At 42.4% G+C, this 23,848-nt stretch overlaps 1 protein-coding gene across 8 annotated transcripts in view; it reads left to right on the top strand.

Moving 5' to 3' along the window:
* Positions 1-23,848, top strand: part of pam (peptidylglycine alpha-amidating monooxygenase) — a 208,794-nt gene that overhangs the window by 101,061 nt on the left and 83,885 nt on the right. For all 8 annotated transcript variants that reach the window (XM_034233276.1, XM_034233268.1, XM_034233271.1 and 5 more), the window contains 3 exons: positions 5,308-5,411; positions 5,883-6,076; positions 16,353-16,406. In XM_034233276.1, coding sequence (XP_034089167.1) covers positions 5,308-5,411; positions 5,883-6,076; positions 16,353-16,406 — 352 coding nt within the window. The remainder of the gene's footprint in view (positions 1-5,307; positions 5,412-5,882; positions 6,077-16,352; positions 16,407-23,848) is intronic.

Here is a 23,848-nt window from a genome sequence, read left to right as displayed (position 1 = left end):
TATAGTTGAATACATAACCCCAAACATCGCCATTTTTCAGAGTCCATTCTTCATGAAGTTCATCGGCTGGAGGCGTCTGAACCCGGCACAGATACTGCAACCGTTTCTTGATTGGCGCTCCGGACGGATGGCGGTAAGTTGTCACAGGCGTCTCGCTGATTAAACCCATATCGAGGCATCTCTTGGCCATTTTTCTTTTTTTTGAAAGGTGACTTGGTAAGTGGAAATGACTGGCTTGTTATTTAGTTTGAGCGTATTTCTTTTTTCACCTAATTCCACCCCCCCCCCACTATCTGCTGGCTTCATATCGTGTGACAGGAAGGGGTGGAGAAAGGGGGAGAGGCCTGGGCTGTGAGGGGGCGGGGGCTAGACAGTCTCACGCATAACTTCAAAGAGACACCTAGATTAACATCAGAGGCTTATAACACACCGGTGTGAAATCACACCTGCCTGTTATAACACCTCAACCCTCACATCAAAGGGTAAACATCAAAAACTAATTAGATTAGACAACAAAGGGTTCTGAGGGGACAGGGGCCAGACAGTCTCACGCATAACTTCAAAGAGACACCTAGATTAACATCAGAGGCTTATAACACACCGGTGTGAAATCACACCTACCTGTTATAACACCTCAACCCCTCACATCAAAGGATTAGACTACAAAAGGGACAGGGGCCAGACAGCATAACTTCAAAGAGACTGCCTTAATCAACACATCAAATGATTAGACAACAAAGGCACTACACAGGAGGCTTTTCACACCTACCTGTTATAACACCTCACCCCTCACATCAAAGGATCTCGAACAAAGGCAGGCGGGACTTAGCTCTTTAACATAATTGTACCCCCACACATCAAAGGATCTCGAACAATGGGATGCGGGACTTAGCTCATTAGCATAAGTAGGGAGAGGTGTGACCTGTCACACCACCTGTCACTTTTTTGATTGAAGCGGGATGAATATTACTACTATTGCAGGATGATTCAATTTTTCCCTTATGCAACATGAAAGTATCACGATATGTATCAGTTGAGTATCGGTATCGTTCAGTGGTATCGGTATCGGTATCTTAAAAAAGTCAACGATATGCAACCCTACTGGCATACCTCTTTTATGGTGGCTTGAAGTGGTTTTAGGCGATGGACTGCATTGTACTCTGGGGTGTCCTTTTTCCCGTCATTTGCCAAATCGTGGTCTGGGTCGCTCAAGTGTACTGCTGATTGCCATGAACCTGTCTCTTGTCATGACAGAAGCAGTTTTAGAAGTGCCATGAACATCATAAGGCCGACATACATGAGGAATTTTACCGGCTTTAGCTCTTCCCAAACAAACTTTTTCCCCTTAGCCTGCTCTTTTTTTATCATTTTTGTTTGTGTTCTTGCAGATGAGATTTACAGCTTGGTTGTTGAAAACATTTCTAAATATTTGTGCAAGAGTATACTCCACACCAACAAAACCTTGGACTCCAGGGGCTCTTTTCGGGCAAAAGTGTGGTAGTTGTTGGGCAGTATCTGGCACCTCAGGTCCGTTCCAAACAGCTCCTGGCTCTTCTGGGGTCAGAGATGTTTTTTTCCCTTTTCCTCTTCCTCTCCCTTTCACTGTCAGGGGGGCTGGCATTGAGGTACGGTCTGGTTTGGCCTTTTTTCTGGATGCTGCACCCTCCTGGCCACAATATGTTCCCTCTTTGTTTGAAGGAGGCCTACTGATGGGGACAGTGGCTTGTGCATCCCCTCTCTCATCCTCTGGACTAAAATAAAAGGAAGGACAATATATAGATATAAATGTCTGAATTTATTTTATTTCCTTTATTGCTTTTATTTCTCCAGTGTCATCATATCTATTTTCTAAACACAGTCTCAACTTTTGATTTGATTCACACTGTATTCCTCTGCTAACATTACTAGTTGATGGAATCAGTAACTGAATTGTAATGCAATTAATCTAATAACATTAGACCTTATAACAAACAACCAAAGAGGGCAAGCGGAATGAGGCAATAAATGAAAGGCATTGATTGAAGTTTTTTTACTGAAAATAAATAGCCTCTATTGATAGTGAATCTTGACTTCACTTTATGACACAATTACGGCAAATGGCCATGCATTATAAATACTCTTAGGACGAATTATTTACGGCGTTATACGGAAATAGCAACCGATAAATGTGACAATAAGAAATAAGCAAAGTTACTCACTTTTTATCTTCGAAGGGATCAATCCCATGATCGTACTCTTCCTCATCACGCCAGCTGTCAGCTTCGGAATCTGAGGAATCCACCACTACATCGCTAAGCGGTCCGCCGGACAAAATCAATTCTAGGGCTTCTTCCATAGTGTAACGCCGTTTTGACATGTTGGTTTGAATTTGTCTTGGGATGTGTGTGTATATGTATGTATGTGTGTGTGTTAGGGATGTGCATCTCCATCACTGAGGCCGATGCGATGCACATCTCGATACGTTGCCAACGATACGATACATTAACGATACATTTGAAAAACCAGGCGATGCGATACGATATGATTCACCCCTGTTGCGATACAGTTCGATACGAATAAAAAAGTGCTTTACATATTTGGTTCTCTCTACTAGTACTGCGCATCCCATCATGCTGTTTCTTTTTTACCTTTTTCACCTTAAAAAACTCCAGAGTCCAGTACAATTGTATAACACCTCACAGTTAAACAATGTAAGGATGCATTGCTCATGATTAACAATGTGCAAATAACAGCTACCATAGTGCAATGCCCATACAGCTGCCAGCCTGATGTGCTTAACACTCATTCATAGGCTAACTCACCAGTGAGCAGAAAGCAGTGGGTTCTATATGAACAATAAAGAATACAAACCTTTCACAGACAGGTATTTCATAACTGCTTACAGTAAGGAAGACATTTAAACTATGATTGGCCGTCACAGGCTGCTGTAAACTAAACACCACTCTCTCTGACAGAACATCTCACTGAGTGATTGAACTCATATGTCTAACTTTCAGGTTTCTCTTTTCAGCCGCAGACCCCATGTCGCCTCTTTATGTGCGTCGCTAAGTTCCTCATACTACTTGTGTACTTTAAAGCGGCACGGCATCGTTTACAATTTGCGAGCGATTTTTCAAGTTGACCGTCTTTTTTGAAAAATCCAAAGTGTTGCCAAACGTTTGATTTGTAGGTATTTTTCGGTGCGCTGTGTTTCTCTTACTCTTCGACTTCCATGTGTGTTGATAACTGAGACTCGCGGCCTCCGTAGCGCGAAGCAAAGATCGTCGCTGCTGAGTGCTGACAGGATGAGGGGATATTATATGAATGAATCGTTTTTTTACCGATGCAAAGACGCTACAATCGATGCATCGCAAGTTCAACCCAAACTGTAGCCGATGTGCACTCGCATCTTGAACGTTTATGCCGGTGCACCGATGCGAATCGGTGAATCTCGTTTTGTATTTATTTCTCATACACTGGCAAAATTACTCTTTAATCTTACTCTCTTATCTCTCTGTTCCTCTTATGTTTATCTCCACCCGCCAAAAACATACACAGCAACCTATGTTGATTGGTCAAGAAGATGGTAGCATGGGCAGAGGTTTGCCTGGACCTTTACATTTTAAACCTATCCGGACACAGGGGGGTGGGACTTAGCGTCCAAAACCTTTGCTGTTTGGCTCAGACGGAGGGGCTGCGTGGGTCTCCTTGACGAATCAAGGCTGTACAATGTGATGACGTTGCCCCGATCACGTCGGAGCCTCTGAATCCCAGAAAAGGACATAGTGATACCAGCGAATAGCCTAGAATTGCCGCTTTACCTCACTTTTTGAATCAGATGGATAGGATTAGTGGTTAAAAAGTTATTAAGCATTTTAGAACGCTACCTCTTTGAAGCCACGGGCGGCTCGCTCGGTATTTAATGGTTAAAATGCATCGCAATGCCTTGAGAAAGTGCAGCAGAGAGCAGGAGTTTGCTTCCTAAAAGGCTAAATTGTATAAATGTTTAAAGACTTCCTCCGAGCTGGCTTCCCTGATGTCTTTAGGCATTTTGTTCCATAGCTTTGGGGCATAGTCAATGAAAGCTGCCTCACCAATCTCTCAATATCGCTGTTTCTGGGAACTTCTAATAAACCAGCAGCAGAGGACCGCAGTGTTCTTGATGGCTTGTAGTTTACAAGGGAGTTAGTAATATAGCTTGGAACTTGCCCATTAAGGGCCTTATATATCAGGAGGAGGACCTTCAAATCAATCCTAAAGTAAATAGGAAGCCAGTGCAAAGCGGCTAGAACTGGAGTAATGTTTTCTCTCCTCTTAGTTCCGGTTAACAACCGAGCTGCAGAGTTTTGGATGTCAGTAGTTTTTTTTGGGAAGTCTGTGAAAAGTGCATTACAGTAGTCTATCCGGCTGGAGAAGAAGGCATAGTTAACTATTAACTATGCCCTAATATAACACTAAGACTTGTGACCTCCGGTTTGACCCGGTGAGTAAATATCCCAAGATTATTTACCTGCATGTTTCTTTTTGCTTTGGGGCCGACTAGCAGGATTTCAGTTTTGTCCTCATTCAGCTTTAGGAAGTTGCTGCTTATTCATTTATCTATCACCAATAGGCAGTTGGTGATGGAGGTAATAGCTGCAGTGTAATTTGGTTTTGCCGATATATACAGTTGTGTATCATCCGCATTGCTAGGAAAGCATACATTGTGTTTTCTGATCAGGTCACCAAGTGGTAGCATGATTTCCAAGGCTGACATAAAACGTTCTCCCTTTTGATGTATGTTCTGAACCAGTTAAAGACACAGTCAGAAAGCATCATAAACATCTCTAAAGCCTCGTAGTTACCACTTTGTCTTGTTTTTCACATTTTAAGCCATTTAATCAAACAAAATGAAAAACATTATCAGGTTACAGATTTTTTGATATGAGCATTTTTCAATATTGGATCAAATATATAATATAATTTATCAACAAGCATTTAAAGATGCATGTAATGATCCCAATACAATTCAAACCATTTTGCAGTTTATCCCGTTTTAGTATTTTCCCTCATTGTATAACACATGATGATAACATCTCCAAGCCTCTGTCCTAGAGGATCAGGTATTTAAATAGTTGTTCCTGCTATTGACTCTTCAATTCAAGGAGTTTTGATGTATTGATATTTATGAATGTATCCATTATAACCTTTGTTTTCTTAAGTTAATAATTGCGCTGTTCAATTTATATTTGTAATATTATATCAGAATTCAACAAGGAATATATTGATCATATCAGGCTTCAGAGTGCTGTTTGTTCATTGCTCATCAGCGATGTGTTTTCTCTGCAGGCTTTCTATCCTGCTAACAAGGATGTCAGTGTGAAGTATGGTGACACCATTGCAGGCAGATGTGTGTTTACTGGGGAAGGCAGAACCTCCAAAACATATATTGGGTGAGTTTGGTTTATAACATAATGCACCTAATTATTACCCCACACATTTGTACTTTAAGGGGGTAAGGGGGCGTACACAGTACAACCCAACATTCAGGTTAAAAGCAACGCTGTAAAAAAAATGGATCTTTGTTGTGTTTGTTATTTAATTTATCATGAGCTGATGGAATATGATCCAGTAAGGCCAGTTTTAGTGATAAGGCCTTATCTGACACATACACACTACACAGGGGTTTATAATACAATAGACAAGACTTTATAACTCTTTACATCGTCATCTACCGGGAATGTCTTTACTTGATTGGCCATCTTGCACTATTTTTATTGTTGTTATTTATTTATTTATTTTCATGTCTTGTACTTACATTGTTGCGGAACCTGGGAGCCACATGTTTCATTGATTACTACACTGTAGTTGTGTATATGATATGACATTAAACCTTTAAATCTAATTTTTTGTTTTGTGTGCAGGGCTACCTCTGCTGATGAAATGTGCAACTTCTACATAATGTACTACATGGACAGCAGACACGCCGTCCCCTACATGACCTGCATGGAGCCAGGCTCCAAAGAGCTGTTCCAGCATATTCCAGATGAAGCCAACATGCCCATCGCTGTCAGTCCAGCTGATATAAACTCTATGATGCATATGAGGCACTCAACAGGTACACATATATATCAATATTGTTTATATTGTATAATGTTAACCCACATACTATTCCTTTTTTTATTAAGTTTTCCTTCACAAGCTGAATACAATTTAAAAAAACAAAAAGTGTTTGCGTTTCCACACTTTCATAGAAAACACACTATATGTCAACCATACCTCTTTCCTTTGTTAAGATCCATATGTCACGGATAGGATCATATTCTGTGCTAAATAAGAGACATGTAATCATTTACAAAACATCACCATGTTTTTATTTATCAAAATAATGTTGTTTAATCCACGTTGGCGTACGACACAAAACCATCGGTTTGTTTTTTCATCAGGAAATGTAGACCGGCTCAAACGATTTTTAATTATCATCCTCACGATCATTTAATGTATCATATGTTCGCCGAATTGACATGAAAGCACTAATACATGTGGTTTAATCCACGTGAGTTTACAACTACAAAAATAATCGGTTTGTTTTTATATCACATCCGACGGGAGGAAATGCAGTGCTCACGGCTCTCACTACCGATTTTTAATCCTAATTTCATCATCTTCACAATCATTTATGTTTATGTTCGCCAAATTGACATGAAAGCACTGACAAATATGAATATACTGTAGTCAACTTCATTAAAACGTTATTAACTTGCCCAAACTCAGTAATTCACTAAAAAGAGGTTTATTTTTAATGAAGCCTCGTCATCTCACCATGGGCAAACGGGCTATGATATTATACTATTGTTAATAGTGTACTGTATTATTAGTGTTTAATATTACTGCTATAACAATCACACATTGAGTTCATTGTTGTGCAATGTTAAAATCAGACCGTTTTTTTTTTTTAAATAGTCTGAAAGAAACGGCAGCTCTCAGGTGATCAGCTGTGTGTTTACACACCTAATGGTCATCAGCCATGGCCCCCACCCCCCTCTGAGTGAAAAGCTTACAGTTAGCTGTCTTTGTGTATTGCAACCAGGGAGAGCAGTGATGGACGCTGCCACAATGAAACTGTGAAATAAACAGCTGATTCCTCACACACACAGTAGCCTGTTGTTTCTATGCATAAAATAGTGAGAAACATTCCTTTGGTTAATTATTATATAACTTATTTTCTCCATAAAAGCTGGTGGGTTGAAAGCAATACGGGAATTGTGATGCCGTGGCTTTATCTGACAGCGTACTTACATTTATGGCCCGGGACACACATATTTATTTAGATATGTTTTAAACAAGTTTAAATAAAAGGCTGGAGTGTGTCTTGCTCTGCCAGGTACAACAACTGGGAGCGCGGTGCAAAGTATCTATAGAATACGGCGCTGGGTTATTGTTCTTATTATAGCCTACATCATGTAGTCCGCTGTATAGAAAACTGTAGTTTCCCCACAGCATCAGACGCACATTCATGACGTCCGCTGGCGCATCATAAATACGTCGATAGTGTAAGTGCATCGGATTCTCAAAGCACTGCAGTCTCTTCTCCTAAATCCTTTTGAATTCTCCTATGCACTATTTATTAACCCTGAAACGGTGTGACAAAGCTCTACCATCCCCCCTCTGTTAACAAGAGATATGCCCCTTTCACACCAACGCGGTTCCAGAATCTGGTTCGTTTCAAGCACCAAAAAGTTGTCGGTCTAGAAAGCAAGCACCGCATACGTCACGCTTACGTCGGAGGCGGGGCATCAGTTTTAATGTTATACCATAGTAATTAATGCTGCAAAGCTGGGTATTTTGAGCTTGGCGCATGCAGAGGCTAACAACAGCTAGCTCTAACGCCATCGAATAGGACGTATATTTATCTTCTTTCTCCTACGGAATCGTCGTTGAAGTTGATGATGATGATTGTAAAGAACTTTTGAATGTAGCATGTAACGACTGTAAAGTTGGTAGTAAACTCGTCCCATTTCTTCCATTTAGTTTCGACAGAGCAAAACCAAAACGAGTAGCGCTTCAATACAATCGGTCATTGTTGTTGCTGTCGATGTGAGGGGTTTCCGCGCGATTTGGCTTTATGAAGCAGGCACGCAAACGGTTACGTCATGACGCAAACAATGACGCAATGACGCAGCACCAGTCGGTCTCTGAGCGGTGTGAACAGAGCGGGAGCTGAACCGAAGAACCGGTTCCGAACCAGAAAAGCTCTTGCACGGAGCTAGAACGGGAAAAGCCTTGGTGTGAAAGGGGCAATAGTAGCCTATGTTGCGGACTCTATGTTTAAAACTAATTGCCCATCGGAATGTGCGGAGAAAGTCTCCCAAGGGGGATGGGAGACTTCTGACTTTTGTCACATTCCGATGGACTATCGGAATGACATGCAGGGCAGCATTGCCGGTCTGAAAGGGTCTCTGGAAATATCAAACATTTAATTCAAGTTTTAAAAACAGTGACAGGTTAAAATCAGAGGTGGAAGAAGTATTCCGATTATTTAACTAGGTAAAAAGACGTGTTAGAAGCAAATGTCCTGCATTCAAAATTGTTAATAGCCCAAGTGAAAAGTATTATCATCTGAAAGTAAAATTAATCATTATGTTATTAGTATTAAATACATATAATTTGTACAACTTATATTTAGAAATACTCCGTTGTAATTATTGATGCATAAATGTGTTCATCCGTTCAATGTGGCATCTGCTATAATGGGGTTATTGTATGATATTACTTAATAATACAACACATTACTGTATAATACGTGATAATGTATGAGTTGATTTACTTCAATCTACTGTACTGTGTACACCACAACAATATTACAAAAATATACTGCATATTAACCCTTTGGAGTCCAGGGCTAATTTGGCCGTTTTCGCATACTTTTGATTTTTCTTACTAAACCCTATTAAGAAATGTTTGGCATGTCAATGTTTGGTATCTTTTTTTTAAGGACAACCTCACCTATATAACCTGATAGTTATTTATGTCATTTTGAGATACTATATGAACATTTTGGACCCAAAATCACAAAAAAACGTAAAAACAGATTTCGAAAATGATATTATTTTTCATATAGGTAACACAAACATACACAACGAAACCATTTGAAAGCTGGACATATATACATGGGATGTCACTATGATAATGTGAAAGTTTGATTGAGGTAGCATGAACCTATATACAAATTGTATGAACAAATAACAGGTGTATCCATAGGCTTTTTCCCCTAATTTCTTAAGTTCTGTCAACAGTGATACAGTAGGCACAACAAAACATTTAAAAGCTTAAATAATGTACATGTGATTTCATTCTGATATGGCAAAAGTGTTATTATAAATATAATACAAATATATATATACACATTATGTACAAAAATCAGTTTTTTCTGTCTTTGTCTGTGCCACGCTTCAAAGCAGTTTCTGCCAACTACGACACAGAGGGCAAAATCACAGGCTCCTCCTCCTCCTCCATGTCAAAAAACAAGCTTATAGCTTGACTCACGTTCAGAGTTCTCTTCATCATAGTTGAATCTTCAAAACTCTAAATCTATCTAACTATATCTAAATTCTCAATGTTTGTCTGTCACTTTACTTCAATCGCAGTCTCCCGCCGTCTCTCTTCGTCTCTCTTCGTCTCCCGCCGCCTGTCTTCGTATATCTTCGTCTCTCTCCATTTCCCGCCGTCTCTCTTCGGTTCCCGCCGTCCCTCTTCGTCTCGTTTTGTATCACTCCGTTTACCTGATTACCTCACCCCCTCCCTGGTAAATAAATCCTGTTGAGCAGAATCTAAAGTTTCCAGTATTTTCCGTTTCGTAAAATGATAAAATACGGCGAAGATATTAAAATATGTGCTTCCATTATTCATACTTTTTAAATATATTTGTATTAACTTTAATCATTGTATCTCCGTGTTTATTGGGTCTTTTTGCATGAAACAAAGACTTGCATATAGTTTCAAGCCAGTACTTTCGACAGAAATACACATATACATCCTGTTGAGCAGGATCTACAGTTTCCAGTATTTTCCGTTTCGTAAAATGATCAAATACGGCGAAGATATTCAAATATGTGCTTCCATTTTTCAAACTTTTGAAATGTATTAACTTTATATCATCGTATCTCCGTGTTTACTGGGTCTTTTTGCATGAAACAAAGACTGGGATATAGTTTCAGTCAGCCAGTACTTTCGACAGAAACACACGGCAATGTTGTCCGGACTGTTGTTTTTATGCGGCTTGAACAGGTCATGTGATCTGATCACACCGGCGTGACGGTCGACTCCAAAGGGTTAAAGCAAACTATTGTAAAGGTAAAAGTATGAGCATAAAAAATAAAGAAGTGTAAACATTTACATTATTATTATGATTATTTAATATATAAAGACTATATATTATTGAATTACAATTAAGATCATAAGATTAGATATACTTTATTTGATCTAAAATATTGATGTTTTTTCGTTATAGTAGCCTGTGAAAACCATAACAAATAAGTGATTCAATGCTACAGTATTCAGCAAACACAACTGCAGAGCTGCAAACATTGCAAACAGACTAAGGCCTACAACACCCAGTTGTCTTTGTGTATTTGTGAATGAAGCGCCATCTCATGGTTAAGTCTTGTAATTGAACAAATGGGGACATTTGGTAATGCCCTCTAGCAATTTGGCAACGCCCCCAGCCACTGGGATCCGCTGGGTTTTTGGTTGGAATTCATTTCATTTCATTTCAAACCTTTATTTAACGAGATTGGTCCCATTGAGATCATAGATCTCTTTTTCAAGGGAGACCTGCAGCATATAGGTTCCACATGAAACATAAAACAATAAAGGACATTATACATTATATTTACAGGATACATTTACATAGTTATAGACATTTACAAGTGCCCATAGTATCAACAAGCATTTCATTTAGTAGGGATATCCCGATCACCTTTTTTTGCTCCCGATCCGATTCCGATCATTTGATTTTGACAATCTGCCGATACCGATTTTTCCCCGATCCGATCTTTATGCAATGCATTAAGAGAAAAAAAAGGAAAAAAGCATTCAAGTTGTCCCTTAAGGTTATTTTTTTTATTTAAATAACAGTACCCAACTATCCATTCTATCCAACATGGATATAGCTTCTTTTTTTCACAGTAGCATTGGATCAGTTTAGTTGTGCAGCATTGGATCAAAACAAAATAAAGCTTATCAGTGGTCCACCACAAAATAACCATGTAAACAAATTGAGTGCATATAGTGCAGTAACAAATACAAATAACTCTACTGGAAAGAGGTAGCTTGACTAGCTTCACAAGTTCACATTCAGTCACAAATAATCAAATAAAAATGTGGCTTAGTGCAGAATTCTATCCTTAAGACTAACTAGTCTAGTAATAATGCAATGAACAACAGCAGCTTAACATAACATGAATAAACAAAGTATTATATTTCCATCTTACTGGAGTAACACAATTAAATAGTAATCAGCAGCGAACCACTTCAACACGTGTGTTTCGGTGTATTCACGGCATTCATTTTGTTATTCTACAGTATTGTTGTTTTATAGTTATTTGCTAATGTAACCCAATTTGTGTTCTTTGAAATTGAAAAGGATATCGCATTGTGTTTGTTACTTTTGTTGCAGTTATATATGTCTTAAGTGTAATTTCGCTTGGCTTCCTATTTGTGGACATGCTTTTATTTTGAAGGAGAGGTTGTTGTTCCCAAGTTGTTGTTGCTTTGGAAACAACGTGACGGAGATTAACGGAGAAAAGTAATATCTACATATAAAGACGGAGAAAGTAAACGATAACGTTTATGGATAAGTGTTAGCACCCCCCAAAGAGGCACAAGCTCTTACGTTGATATTGGAGATTTCAATAAATTCAATCTGAACGTAGACTCTCGTTAGCTTACTGCTACTATTAGACACTGCGCCCTGCCCACTCTGTTGCCAGATTTGAGAGAAATAAGCAACCAGGTCTATGAAAACAAGCCCAAAAGAAGCAACACATACATGATGTTGTGTAATTTTAAACCAAAACTAAGGCCTCAGGATGACTTTAAGACGTGAACATGGTCATTTTAGTTTTGTAACATTAAATAAAAATAATTTAAAAAAAAATTATCACGTGATCGGCTACGATCCCCGATCACGTGATCGGATCGGGACATCTCTATCATTTAGCCTAGCTTTAAAAACATGCAGAGGAATGAGATTGCTCAGTTTCAATTATTGCTGAAGATTGTTCCAAGCAAGTGGAGCTGCGCACATAAAAGCTGTCTTACCTAAGACAGTCCTTGCTCTTGGCACCTCTAACAATACTACATCATGCGATCTCAGACAATAGCTGCTTGCAACTCTCTGTGTTATCAGAGAGCAGATATAATACGGGAGTTTACCCAACAAAGCTTTATAAATAAATGTGTACCAATGACTGAGCCTCTTTACAGTAAGTGATGGCAAACCTGCCTTGGCATACAGGATACAATGATGAGTAAGTGCTTTACAATTTGTGACAAATCTCAGTGCACTGTGATAGGCGGCATCTAACTTGTTCAGGCAATATGCAGGTGCATTCATATACAACAAATCACCATAGTCCAGCACAGGTAAAAAGGTCATAGTGACTAGCCTTTTCCTGGCCTCAAGTGAGAAACAGGACTTGTTTCTGAAAAAGAAACCTAGTCTAACCCTCAGCTTTTTAAGCAGGTTATTGACATGAAGTTTAAAAGTAAGACAATCATCAAGCCAGATACCTAGGTATTTATAACAGGTAACCACTTCAAGTACTTGTCCTTGCATAGTAACAATATCCAAAACAGGCTCTGGTGTCTTTTTAGCTTTTGAAAATATCATTACCTTAGTTTTATCAACATTTAAAAGAAGCTTAAGTTCAGCAAGCTGAGTCTGAATAATGTTAAAAACAGCCTGTGATTTAACACCAGCCTCCTTAATGGTGGGACCTGCACAGTACATCACGGTATCGTCCGCATAAAAATGTAAAGTAGCTTCATTCACATTTTCACCTAAACTGTTGATATATATGGAGAATAAAAGTGGACCTAAAACAGAACCTTGAGGAACACCATTAGCAATGTTTAACCACTCAGAAGACAGCCCATCAAAGTGAACACATTGGGACCTTTCAGAGAGGTAGTTCACAAACCAACCCACTGCATGGCTGGATATGCCAATACTGAGTAGCCTCTGCTTTAAGATGTAATGATCGACGGTATCAAACGCTTTGGAAAGGTCAATAAATAGAGCTGCACAACTCTGCTTATTATCTAAAATACCCGTAATGTCATTCACCACTTTCATTGTGGCAGTGATGGTGCTATGTTGCTTTCTGAAGCCTGACTGATGTTTAGACAGGATATCATTTTTACATAAAAACTCCTTTACCTGTTCACTCACTAAGCGTTCAAGAACCTTCGCCAGAACTGACAATTTAGAGATTGGCCTATAGTTATTTAAAATAGTTGCCTCCCCTCCTTTTAGCAAAGGCAAGACATAAGCTGACTTCCATACTTTTGGAATTGCATTTGTGCTGAGGGAGAGGTTAAAAAGAGTAGTGAGAGGAGGAGCAATAAAATCTGCAGCTATCTTTAAAAAGAAAGGTTCTACGTTGTCCGGGCCAGCCGGTTTCTTAGGATCTAGCTTAGATAAGGCTTCATGAACAACATTAACAGTAAAAGGAGTAAAACTGAAAGGGTTTTCCAGACCACATTGTTCAGAGTCACGGATTGGGTTGTTCACAGAAGCATAGTTAGAAACAGAATCAAACATAGAACCGCAGGACACAAAATGCTCATTAAAGCAATTTAGCATAGTAGCCCTGTCCGATATAGAGCCAGATGCTGTGGTAAGGCACTGAGGTAGCTCATTACGGATATCACCGGTGGATATCGATTTTATGGCTTTCCAAAATGTCCTAGGATTATTTAGGTTTTCTGTGGTAACTGACAAATAGTACATCGACTTTGCACTTTTGACATTTGAAGTGAAGCTATTCCTTAGCTGCCTAAAACGCAGCCATTCTACCTCTGAGCCTGATTTCCTAGCCTTTGCCCAGGCCTTGTTTCTCTCATGTAGGAGACTGGACAGTTCAGCAGAAAACCAAGGATTGTCTCGTCCCTTCACTCTAAATTTACCCAGGGGTGCATGTCTATCAATGATCTCCATAAAACCAAGATAAAAATAAGACCATGCAGTTTCTACATCAGCACACAGATCGATTTTTCCCCAATCAAACCCAAACAGATCATGAACAAAACCCTGCTCCACAAAATGTTTTATGTCTCTCTTAATAATAATACTACGAGGTTTAACCTTTTGAACCTTAGTGTCCCTAATTGTGACTACAACACAGTGATCACTAAAATAATTCGCAAATACTCCCACAGATAAGTATTTATAGGGAGCATTAGTTAGAATGAGATCAATTAGGGAGGATTTATTTGGGGACTTAATGTTAGGGCGAGTAGGACTGTCAACAATCTGAGTAACATTTAAAGAGATACAAAGGTTTTTAAAATCCTCTGACACTGCAGTTAACCAGTCCCAGTTAAAATCTCCAAGTAGCACTATTTCCTTGTAGTCTAGTTGCGATAAAATATTTGCTAGCGAAGACAAGGAGTCCTTGCCAGCTGAGGGGGGTCTGTAACAGCCCACCACCATGACCTGTTGCCCCTTTGCCACTTCTATAATTAAGGCTACAAATTCGAATTGCTTACTGATAGATTTGGAAACTAATGTGGTTACACTGAACTTATTCTTAACATAAATGGCAACGCCACCACCTTTATTAGGCCGGTCGGTACGATACACATTATAACCATTTAAGGCAATGTCAGAGGCCAAAATAGATTTATTTAGCCATGTTTCTGATAAAACAATGACGTGAGCGTCAGTCGAGCTCGCCCAGATGCGGACAAAATCTAGTTTACCTAACAGACTGCGCACATGCAAGTGGATGAAACCCAACCCAGACCTAGCTTTAAAATCAGCAGGCGTAGCAATCTGACTACTACTACTGGGCGGACCAGGGTTAGGTTGTACATTTCCTGACAGTAATAACAACAACAAAAACAGGCATATTTTCCTCTTAAGCGACACACATACATTGTCATCTACTTTAGAAACACCGGAAAAGTCTGCGAGAGTGTGATTAGAGCTCAAGAAGCAGTCCTGAAGAACCATCATCGCAGGCAAACAAAAAAGACAAACATATGTTGTAGAGCAGATTGTCTGTGACAAGGCAACCGGTAATTGTTTGTGCAACACATCCGAACCTTTGCAGGGGATGCCCACTGCGGGTGGCAGAACAGACCTGAATCCAGTAGACTTCTCAGAAAGATTAGAGATCTTCTCATAGTCCAAAACAGTTAACAGGCACAGCAGAATCCCGATATGGGCCATTTTCCCAGACCAGCACACAGTATCTGCGATGTTCCTGGAGCAAAATCAGCACAGCAGCAAAGGACAGGGGAAAACAGCAGTGTGGTATCCCCGGGGTGAAAGCAGGCCTCTGCAACAGCAGAACAAGGAGAGGTGGAAAGCAGGCCCCAGCCGTGATAAAATCCTCCTCCGCACAGCAGCACACGCCCGGTGGAAGCAGGCCAAGCCCGAAGCGTGGATCCACTCCGTCTCTCCGCGACGACTCCGGGAATCAGCTGGGTGGAGACCTATCTGGAGTGCTACATCTGTAGTCTTTGTTGCCGGTGACTACTGCCTCCTCAGCTAGCTGTTGGCTGGAGCATAATAAAGCTGGTTAAGCTTGTGGCCTTCTAGCTAGCCGCTGTTAGTAGCTTCAAGTCAACTCCACCCCTCCACCTTGCTCTCCAGCCATTAAAACACTTGGAGTCAGACGTTGACCCTGTTTTATTCACACGTGCTGCCATTATAAGCTTTTGTACTCGCTGTCTGACCACTCCATCTTATCTTTGTGGTCCAGTGTTCACCCCAATACAACCCCACAAAGTTATCACAACCAACAGCATGTGCGCTGTCTGAAACATTGTTCACAGCAAACCCGCCTTGCTTTTAAAGTGTCTGGCCCCTAAACCCTAGTCACTGCTGGTATTCATTTTTGTTTCATTCTCTCTAGCATATCTCTGTATATATATAGTTATACATTTGGGTTTTAGGGACAACAACTCATATTTTTGGTTTGTCCTTTCTATGGTATTTGTTTTCCCTGTTGGATAGAGAGTGAATGTATTCTAATTTAAGGTTCACACTTGCTTTTAAATCATTTCTCCATTTGAACTTGTCTTGTTATTTTAGCTACCTTCACTTACACTTCTCAAAAATAAGTTGTGCTTAGTCTAAGTAAGCTATGTTTTCCCCCCCAAAGATCATCAAGATAACAGATTGCTGTGGAACGACAACAAAGAGGCTCTGGATCAGGGTGAGTTCAAGGATATAAGCTGCACCACTATGTTATTAGAAATGAAAAGGTCGGAAAGGTATTTTCTACTACAAAAACACCTGCCTGATAATCATGCTAAACCTGAACTGTGAAATAATAATAACAATTCTGGCACTACTATTTAGCTCTGTTTTTTGTTGTACTTCTTTGCCTTGTGGTTTAGACATGTGAATTATGCAAACTCACATAGATAAAAGTTCAGCTGATGTTATATGGCTTTTTTTGTTGCTTTAAGGACATGTGTCTGCTGTATACGCATCAATCCCATATCTCTGACAACCAGATGGTAACCATAGCTTTAGGTATCTGTAGGTATTGTTCTACCTTCTTTTAATACAGCTAATCTGATCGCGCGAGCACCAGGGGCACTACAGTGGAATGTTCTACTGCAACACTCCCCACACGCAAACACACAGTACACCCGCGACTGTTACAATGAAGGCTCGATAATCAGCTCACGGCATATAGGCAGGGGTAAAGTACTATTTTTTTATGAGTGGAGAGCGGACCTCACCTCCTCTAGGGGGGTCCGGGGGGATGCTCCCCCGGGAAGATTTTTTTTAAATATTGAAGTTAAAAGCATCAATCTGGTGCACTTTGAGAGCAACATTAAGAGATCTATGGATACATCTCTCAACACCCAGATGAAACACAACTGTAATCAGATGTTTTTTTTCTTTATGGATATTTTACAAATCACTCTCCTTTCAAACTGTATTCTTGTTTTACTGCCATATAGTATTTCATAACTGTTTTTCCTTTATTCTCTTATTTTTTTTATAACTATAATGATCATATGAAGGTGTGCCGCGGAAATAATCTTTTGAATAATTTGTGACCAAACCGTTTGAGACCCACTGAGATAACTTAGACTAAAGTTAACTATCTAAACACTCAGAGAGTCCTTTAGCTCACCTGAGTCTCTCAGTCTGAGAGGAGGACTCTCCTCCAGATTGTTCTGGAACAAACAGCTCCTTATGTCCGTTAGTGCAGCTAGCTAACCAGATGCTAACAACACGGTCCCTGCTGGCACCGGTCTCTCTCTCTCTCTCTCTCTCTCTCTCTCTCTCTCTCTCTCTCTCTCTCTCTCTCTCTCTCTCTCTCTCTCTCTCTCTCTCTCTCTCTCTCTCTCTCTCTCTCTCTCTCTCTGAGATTGTGAGTGGACTGGTGAGTATAGTGGAGAGCGATCGTTTAAAGTTTACAACTTTTCAAACCATTGTTAACTATTCACTTTTCTCTGGGTGATAGTTTATGTCTTTGTGCATCACTTCACCGACTTTGGTGTTTTTTGGTGGTGTTGTTTGGTTGCACTGGTGAATTGTTTGTCTAATTGTTTGTCTAGCGGCTGGAGCTGCAGTCACGCCGCCAGGCATGGCGTTCCGTGGCAGCTGCGCTGGTTTAGAGAAGCTGACTTGCCAACACGCCATCAAGCTCTCTCCACCTGTCGGTGTGTCGGTGGAGGAGTGTGGTCTGGCTGTGGGTGCTGTGGTGGGATATGGCAGAGTTAAATCTGCCTCCCGCATGAATAGTGCAGTGGTTATTTTTTTAGACTGCACGGAGAAAGCTAACCAGCTGGTGGAGAGCGGGCTAGTGATTAAAGGGACGCTGTTACCCGTGCTACCCCGTGTCACTCCAGCTAAAAAAGTCATCATCTCTAATGTACCCCCGTTTCTGAGAAACGAGTTGTTGGAGAGAGAGCTAGCTCGACACGGGCAGCTTGCATCTCCCATTAAGTTGATCCTCCTGGGCTGCAAATCCCCGCACATCAAGCACGTTGTGTCTTTTAGGAGACAGGTGCTTATGGTCCTGAAGAAGGATGAAGGGGAACTTAATCTGGCTCTTAAGTTTAAAATTGATGATTTTGTGTATACTGTCCATGTTACGTCTGACATTTTGAGATGTTATGGTTGTGGAGCGGCAGGACACCTGATCCGCGCGTGCCCGGAGAGTGCGGGTGACGCAACCCGTGGTGTCCGCGCTCGCAGCCGGCCCGACGGTGCCCGCGGCGGAGCCGCTACCGGTTGACTTGTCCACGGCCGGGCCGCCGGTGCTGGACTCCGCGCCCGCGGCGGAGCCGCTGCAGGTCCCTTTGTCCACGGCCGGGCCGCCGGTGCTGTGGTCCGCGCCAGCGGCGGAGCCGCTGCCGGTTGCTTTGTCCACGGCCGGGCCCGCGCCCGCGGCGGAAACGCCGGTGGTGGAACCGCAGGTCAGTCGGTCCGTGGCAGAGCCAACGGTTTCACGCGTAGAAAGCACACAGGCAGCCGGTACACACAGTATCACACATACGGACACTCAGGTCACACAGAAAGCAGATAGTGAGCACACTGCAGCCAGAGTGGCTGAGTCTGTTCTAGAGGAGGTGGTAATGGATGAGGATTTGTTAAGGTTACCTGTTAAAAGGAAAAACGAACAAGTGAGCAAAGGAAGTGTGGCTCAGAAAGGGAAGGTGTCAAAGAAGGAGTCGCTGTGTTCCTCCTCTCAGCCAGAGGGAGTCTCAGAGGACTCAGAGGACAGTGACAGCGAGTCATTATTTGACATCGTTGTGGTAGCAAAGGGAGAGGAGTACTCTTTCCAGAGGATCAGATCCTTTCTGGCGGAAACTAAGGGGTGGAGGGGGGTGAAATTAGATGACTTTTTTGCAGATTTGCAGATCTTTCACAATTCTGCCAGGGCTCTCATGCGGCGCAAAGAAGCCTTTGGGGAACCTTTCTTCAGCGGCCCAGAGAAGGCTCGTTAAATAAGATACTTCAGAGGATTAGAGGGGAAACTGCAAAGAATGATGAATAAGTACATCTTGGTTTTATTTTCTTTATTTTTTTTTTCTTCAGCCAGGTTTTTGATTTTGTTAGGATGCAATTATAATTTCATTATGAGTGACATAAAGCTGGGCTCTTTAAACATTAACAGTGCTCGAGGGGATGCTAAGAGAGCATCTTTATTTACTTGATTAGGAAACAAGAGTTTAAATGTAACGTTTCTCCAGGAAACTCACAGTACTGCTGAGAACGAGAGTGACTGGAGGAGGGGATGGGGGGGAGGGCTTCAGCCATAAGCGCAGCAATAGTGGAGGGGTTGCAATTCTCTTTGCGAGGGGCTTTACACCCTTCTCCTGTACGGTCGATGAGGTCATCAGGACACTTGCTCAAAATAAATGCTGAATTTGAAAAAGTTAAAATATGTTTTATAAATATTTATGCTCCCAGTGTGGGCGCAGAGAGGCTTTTGTTTTTTGAGAAACTGAAACACACTCTTAGTGTAGAGGAAACTTCTGTGTAGCATGCAGTGGAGTCACCGACTCAGGAAGGAGACACGGGAAGAGTCGGAGCTTTGATGTCAAACCACTGTGATTTATTTGGAGTTGGTACCAGAGTATTCACATCACAAATCCAAGAGTCAGAGGTTCTGACTCCACGGTAGAGTTGCCACGTCAATTCTGGAGAGCCTCTCTCTTGCCAGCCCATCTAACTGGTTTCGCAGAGAGTAAACAACATATTTGAGGAGATAGCCTAAACAGTGTGGGAACACAGAGCTACTTGCCTCGGACACTTATGACCTCGAAGATTTTACCTTGGAGTCCACAAATACAGAGAAGGAAGTGTCCCAGTGTACCCACAACACAGACCATCTGTATCCCAGTATTGACCGGTCACAGAATGGGAACAATAACATTATTGGCTAAGCCGCCTGTGTCCTTAAAGAAGGTAAACAGACATCGAGGTTTGTCCTGTATGTTACTAATTGGCGTCTTATGATAATTATTTCCACAACACTTAGCACCTGTGATAGTGGGGAGTATCTGTTCCTGGGGGGTGACTTCAACAGAGAACCCTGTGCTGGATAGGAACCACCAGGAACCGCATGCTGCCTCGAAGAGTGCCTTAATAAGACTAACAGAAAGCTTTGAGCTGTGTGATGTTTGGAGGCACTTCCACCCGGGCCAGCGGCGGTACACGTGGGTGCACTCTAGGGATAACCTGTTGTCTCTGGCTAGGCTGGATCGTGTCTATGTTTTTAACCATCACATTAATGTAAGCAGAAGCTGCTCCATCAGTCCAGTGGGAATCTCTGACCATTCCCTTGTACAAGTCTCACTTTTTATTAATCATGTTAAGTGTAATAGTGCGTATTGGCACTTTAATGCTTCTCTGTTGGCCGACAACCATTTTCAAAATGTTTTTTAATTATTTTGGGAAAACTACCGTTTATCTAAGAGTGAGTACAATTCTCTTCAGCAGTGGTGGGATGTAGGTAAAGTGAAGATCAAGCAACTTTGCCTACAGTACACTTTCAATGTCACAAAGGACATGGCTAGATCTCTGAGAGCTCTGGAGAGAGAAGTGGTGGAGCTGCAGGGATTGGCAGACTCCACAGGAGAGCGAGAACATGTTGAAGTTTTCAAAAGTAAAAACTCAGCTCTGTCTGACCTGCTGGGGTTTTCTGCTCAGGGTGCTCTGGTCAGATCCTGGTTTCAGAACATCGTGAAAATGGAAGCTCCCTCTCACTTGTTCTTTGTTCTCGAGCGTAAGAATGGTTAGAGGAGGCTGATGCACTCCCTGCGATCCAATGCTGGGCAGCTGCTTCAGGAGTCCGCCGACATTCGTCAGTGTGCTGTGGAGTTCTACAAAGAGCTCTACAGAACAGAGTTCCAGGCCGAGCCAGAGGTGGCGCAGTCGTTCTATCAGGGCCTTCCTAACGTCCCTGAGGAGGACCATGCTGAGCTGGAGGCTGAGCTCTCTGCCCAGGAGCTGCAGGAGGCCCTGCAGAGCATGCAGAGTGGGAAGGCTCCTGGCATAGACGGCCTGCCTGCAGACTTCTATAAGGCTCTCTGGCCAGTTATAGGGGACGACCTGCTGAGTGTGCTCAGAGACAGTCTAAGTAACGGGAGGTTGCCTCTGAGTTGCAGGAGAGCTGTGCTCACTCTCCTCCCTAAGAAAGGAGACCTGCAGGAGATTAAGAACTGGCGTCCTGTGTCTCTACTCTGTACCGACTACAAGCTGCTTTCCAAAGTGTTAGCGACGAGGCTGAGGAAAGTGATGGAGCATGTCATTCACGTAGACCAGACATACTGTGTACCCAGCAGGTTGATAACTGACAACGTGACTCTGATTCGAGATGTTTTGGACCTCTCCGGTTCATTGGGCTGTGAGCTTGGTCTGATTTCTCTAGACCAAGAAAAGGCTTTTGACCGAGTTGAACACCAGTACTTGTGGCAGACGCTGGAAGCTTTTGGGTTCAGCTCTGGTCTCATAGCCAAGATCCAGGTCTTGTACAGGGACATGTACTGAAGATAAACGGTAGTTTGTGTGCTCCTTTTGAAGCTCAGAGAGGAGTCCGACAGGGCTGCTCTTTGTCCGGGATGCTCTACTCCCTGGCCATAGAGCCCTTTTTACACCGGTTAAGGTCAAAGTTACAGGGTTTCTCTTTTCCTGGCTGTAGGGATGTTTTTAAATTGTCTGCGTATGCGGATGATATAATGGTCTTTGTTAAAAAAACAAGATGACATCAATGTTTTAACTGAAACTGTGAGCAATTTTTGCAAAATCTCATCTGCTCGAGTCAACTGGGGGAAAAGTGAGGCCTTAGCAGTAGGAGAGGGCAGTATTGATCAACTGGGGGAAAGTGAGGCCTTAGCAGTAGGAGAGGGCAGTATTGATCAACTGGGGGAAAGTGAGGCCTTAGCAGTAGGAGAGGGCAGTATTGATCAACTGGGGGAAAAGTGAGGCCTTAGCAGGAGGAGAGGGCAGTATTGACAGCTTGTTGTTACCTGGGGGCCTTGGTTGGAAAAGGGCAGGGTTAAAGTACCTGGGTATTTATCTTGGTGATGACACATTTTGTTTGAAGAACTGGGACGGGCTTATAGAGAAAGTGGAAGGCCGGTTAAAGAAGTGGAAGTGGATCCTTCCCAAACTTTCTTTTAAAGGGAGAATCCTTATTTTAAACAACCTTGTTTCCTCCATGCTGGCTCACCGGCTGGCGTGCACCGACCCACCCGTAAACCTGCTGTCCAGGGTGCAGGCTCTCATGGTGGACTTCTTCTGGGACCGCATGCACTGGGTCCCTCAGAGCGTCCTGTTCCTGCCAAAGGAGGAGGGGGGACATGGCCTGGTTCACCTGGCAAGCAGAGGGGCGGCCTTCAGGCTCCGGTTCGTCCAGAGGTTCCTGACTGGACCTGCTGACCTGGTCTGGAGACCCGTAGCTCAGGCCTTATTGGAGCGCTGTGGTGGGCTGGGTCTGGCTGAGTCGCTGTTCCTAATGGACCTGAAAGGATTACGCCTGAACAATCTCTCGGGTTTCTATGGAGGTCTCTTCAAGGTGTGGGGACTACTCAAAAAAGAGAGACCAGGGCTCACTGTACTGGCTCCTCAGAGAGCCAGTGGTCCGTGGATCTCGTTTTGTGTGTGGAGTAGGGCCTTCTCTACAACAGAGACTTTGTGAGGAGAGGATCCTCACGCTGGGCCAGATGGTGGGTGTGTGTGGCCCCCGTCTGGACAACGCTGCAGGCCTGGCCTCACGTCTGAGCCTCAGGTCAGTCCGGGTGGTCAGCCTCCTGCTGCAGAGCTGGAAGCAGCAGCTCAGCCAGTCAGATCTGGCGCTGATCGCTGCTCACTGTAACGGACTGAAGTCTCCAAATGACAATGACTCTTTTCCAGAGATGCAATGTTTTCCTGATCTCAGTTGTGAGGGTTTTTTGTTAAAGTTGGACAATGTTACTGATTTTAAGTTTAGCACCATGTCCAACAAAACATTTTATTATTTAGTGACAAAGGTGCTGAATCAGAGCAGACTCCAAGAGCGAGTGGACACCCGGTGGAGAGCCCACCTGGGCCTGACGGAGGCTCAGAGGCCTGAGTGGAGAGCGCTCTACAAGCCTCCGCTGACTAAGAGGGGTGGGGACCTCCAGTGGAGGATTCTCCATGCTGCGGTAGCTGTTAATGCGTTTGTTTCTGTGATCAACCCTACAGTGTCTGACGCCTGTCCTTTCTGTGAACAGAGGGAAACCATTTTTCATTGTTTTACAGAATGTGGTCGACTCCTTTGTCTTTTTCAGTTACTCACTCAGATGTTGATTTTGTTTAATGTGGTTTTTTCTAAGTCAATGTTCATTTTGGGTTGTAGGTACAGCCAGAAGCAAAAGTGCAAAAGTCAGCTTTTGAATTTTTTGTTGGGGCAGGCTAAAATGGCCATTTACCTCAGCAGGAGGAATAAAGTTGCGGGATCATTGGATACCGATGCAGTTTCGATTTTCAAGCGGATGGTTAAAGCAAGACTGAAAATCTCTCTTTCTCTCTCTCTCTCTCTCTCTCTCTCTCTCTCTCTCTCTCTCTCTCTCTCTCTCTCTCTCTCTCTCTCTCTCACACTAAATGCGCTATTTCCACACACACAGAGCCGAGCTTGCATGACACAAGCACACTTTTATTTCC

The sequence above is a fragment of the Gymnodraco acuticeps genome, unplaced genomic scaffold (assembly GCF_902827175.1).
Source record: "Gymnodraco acuticeps unplaced genomic scaffold, fGymAcu1.1, whole genome shotgun sequence".
In the NCBI taxonomy this organism is placed as follows: domain Eukaryota; kingdom Metazoa; phylum Chordata; class Actinopteri; order Perciformes; family Bathydraconidae; genus Gymnodraco; species Gymnodraco acuticeps.
The sequence above is the reverse complement of the archived record's forward strand: the minus strand, read 5'-3'. Positions and strand labels throughout refer to the sequence as shown.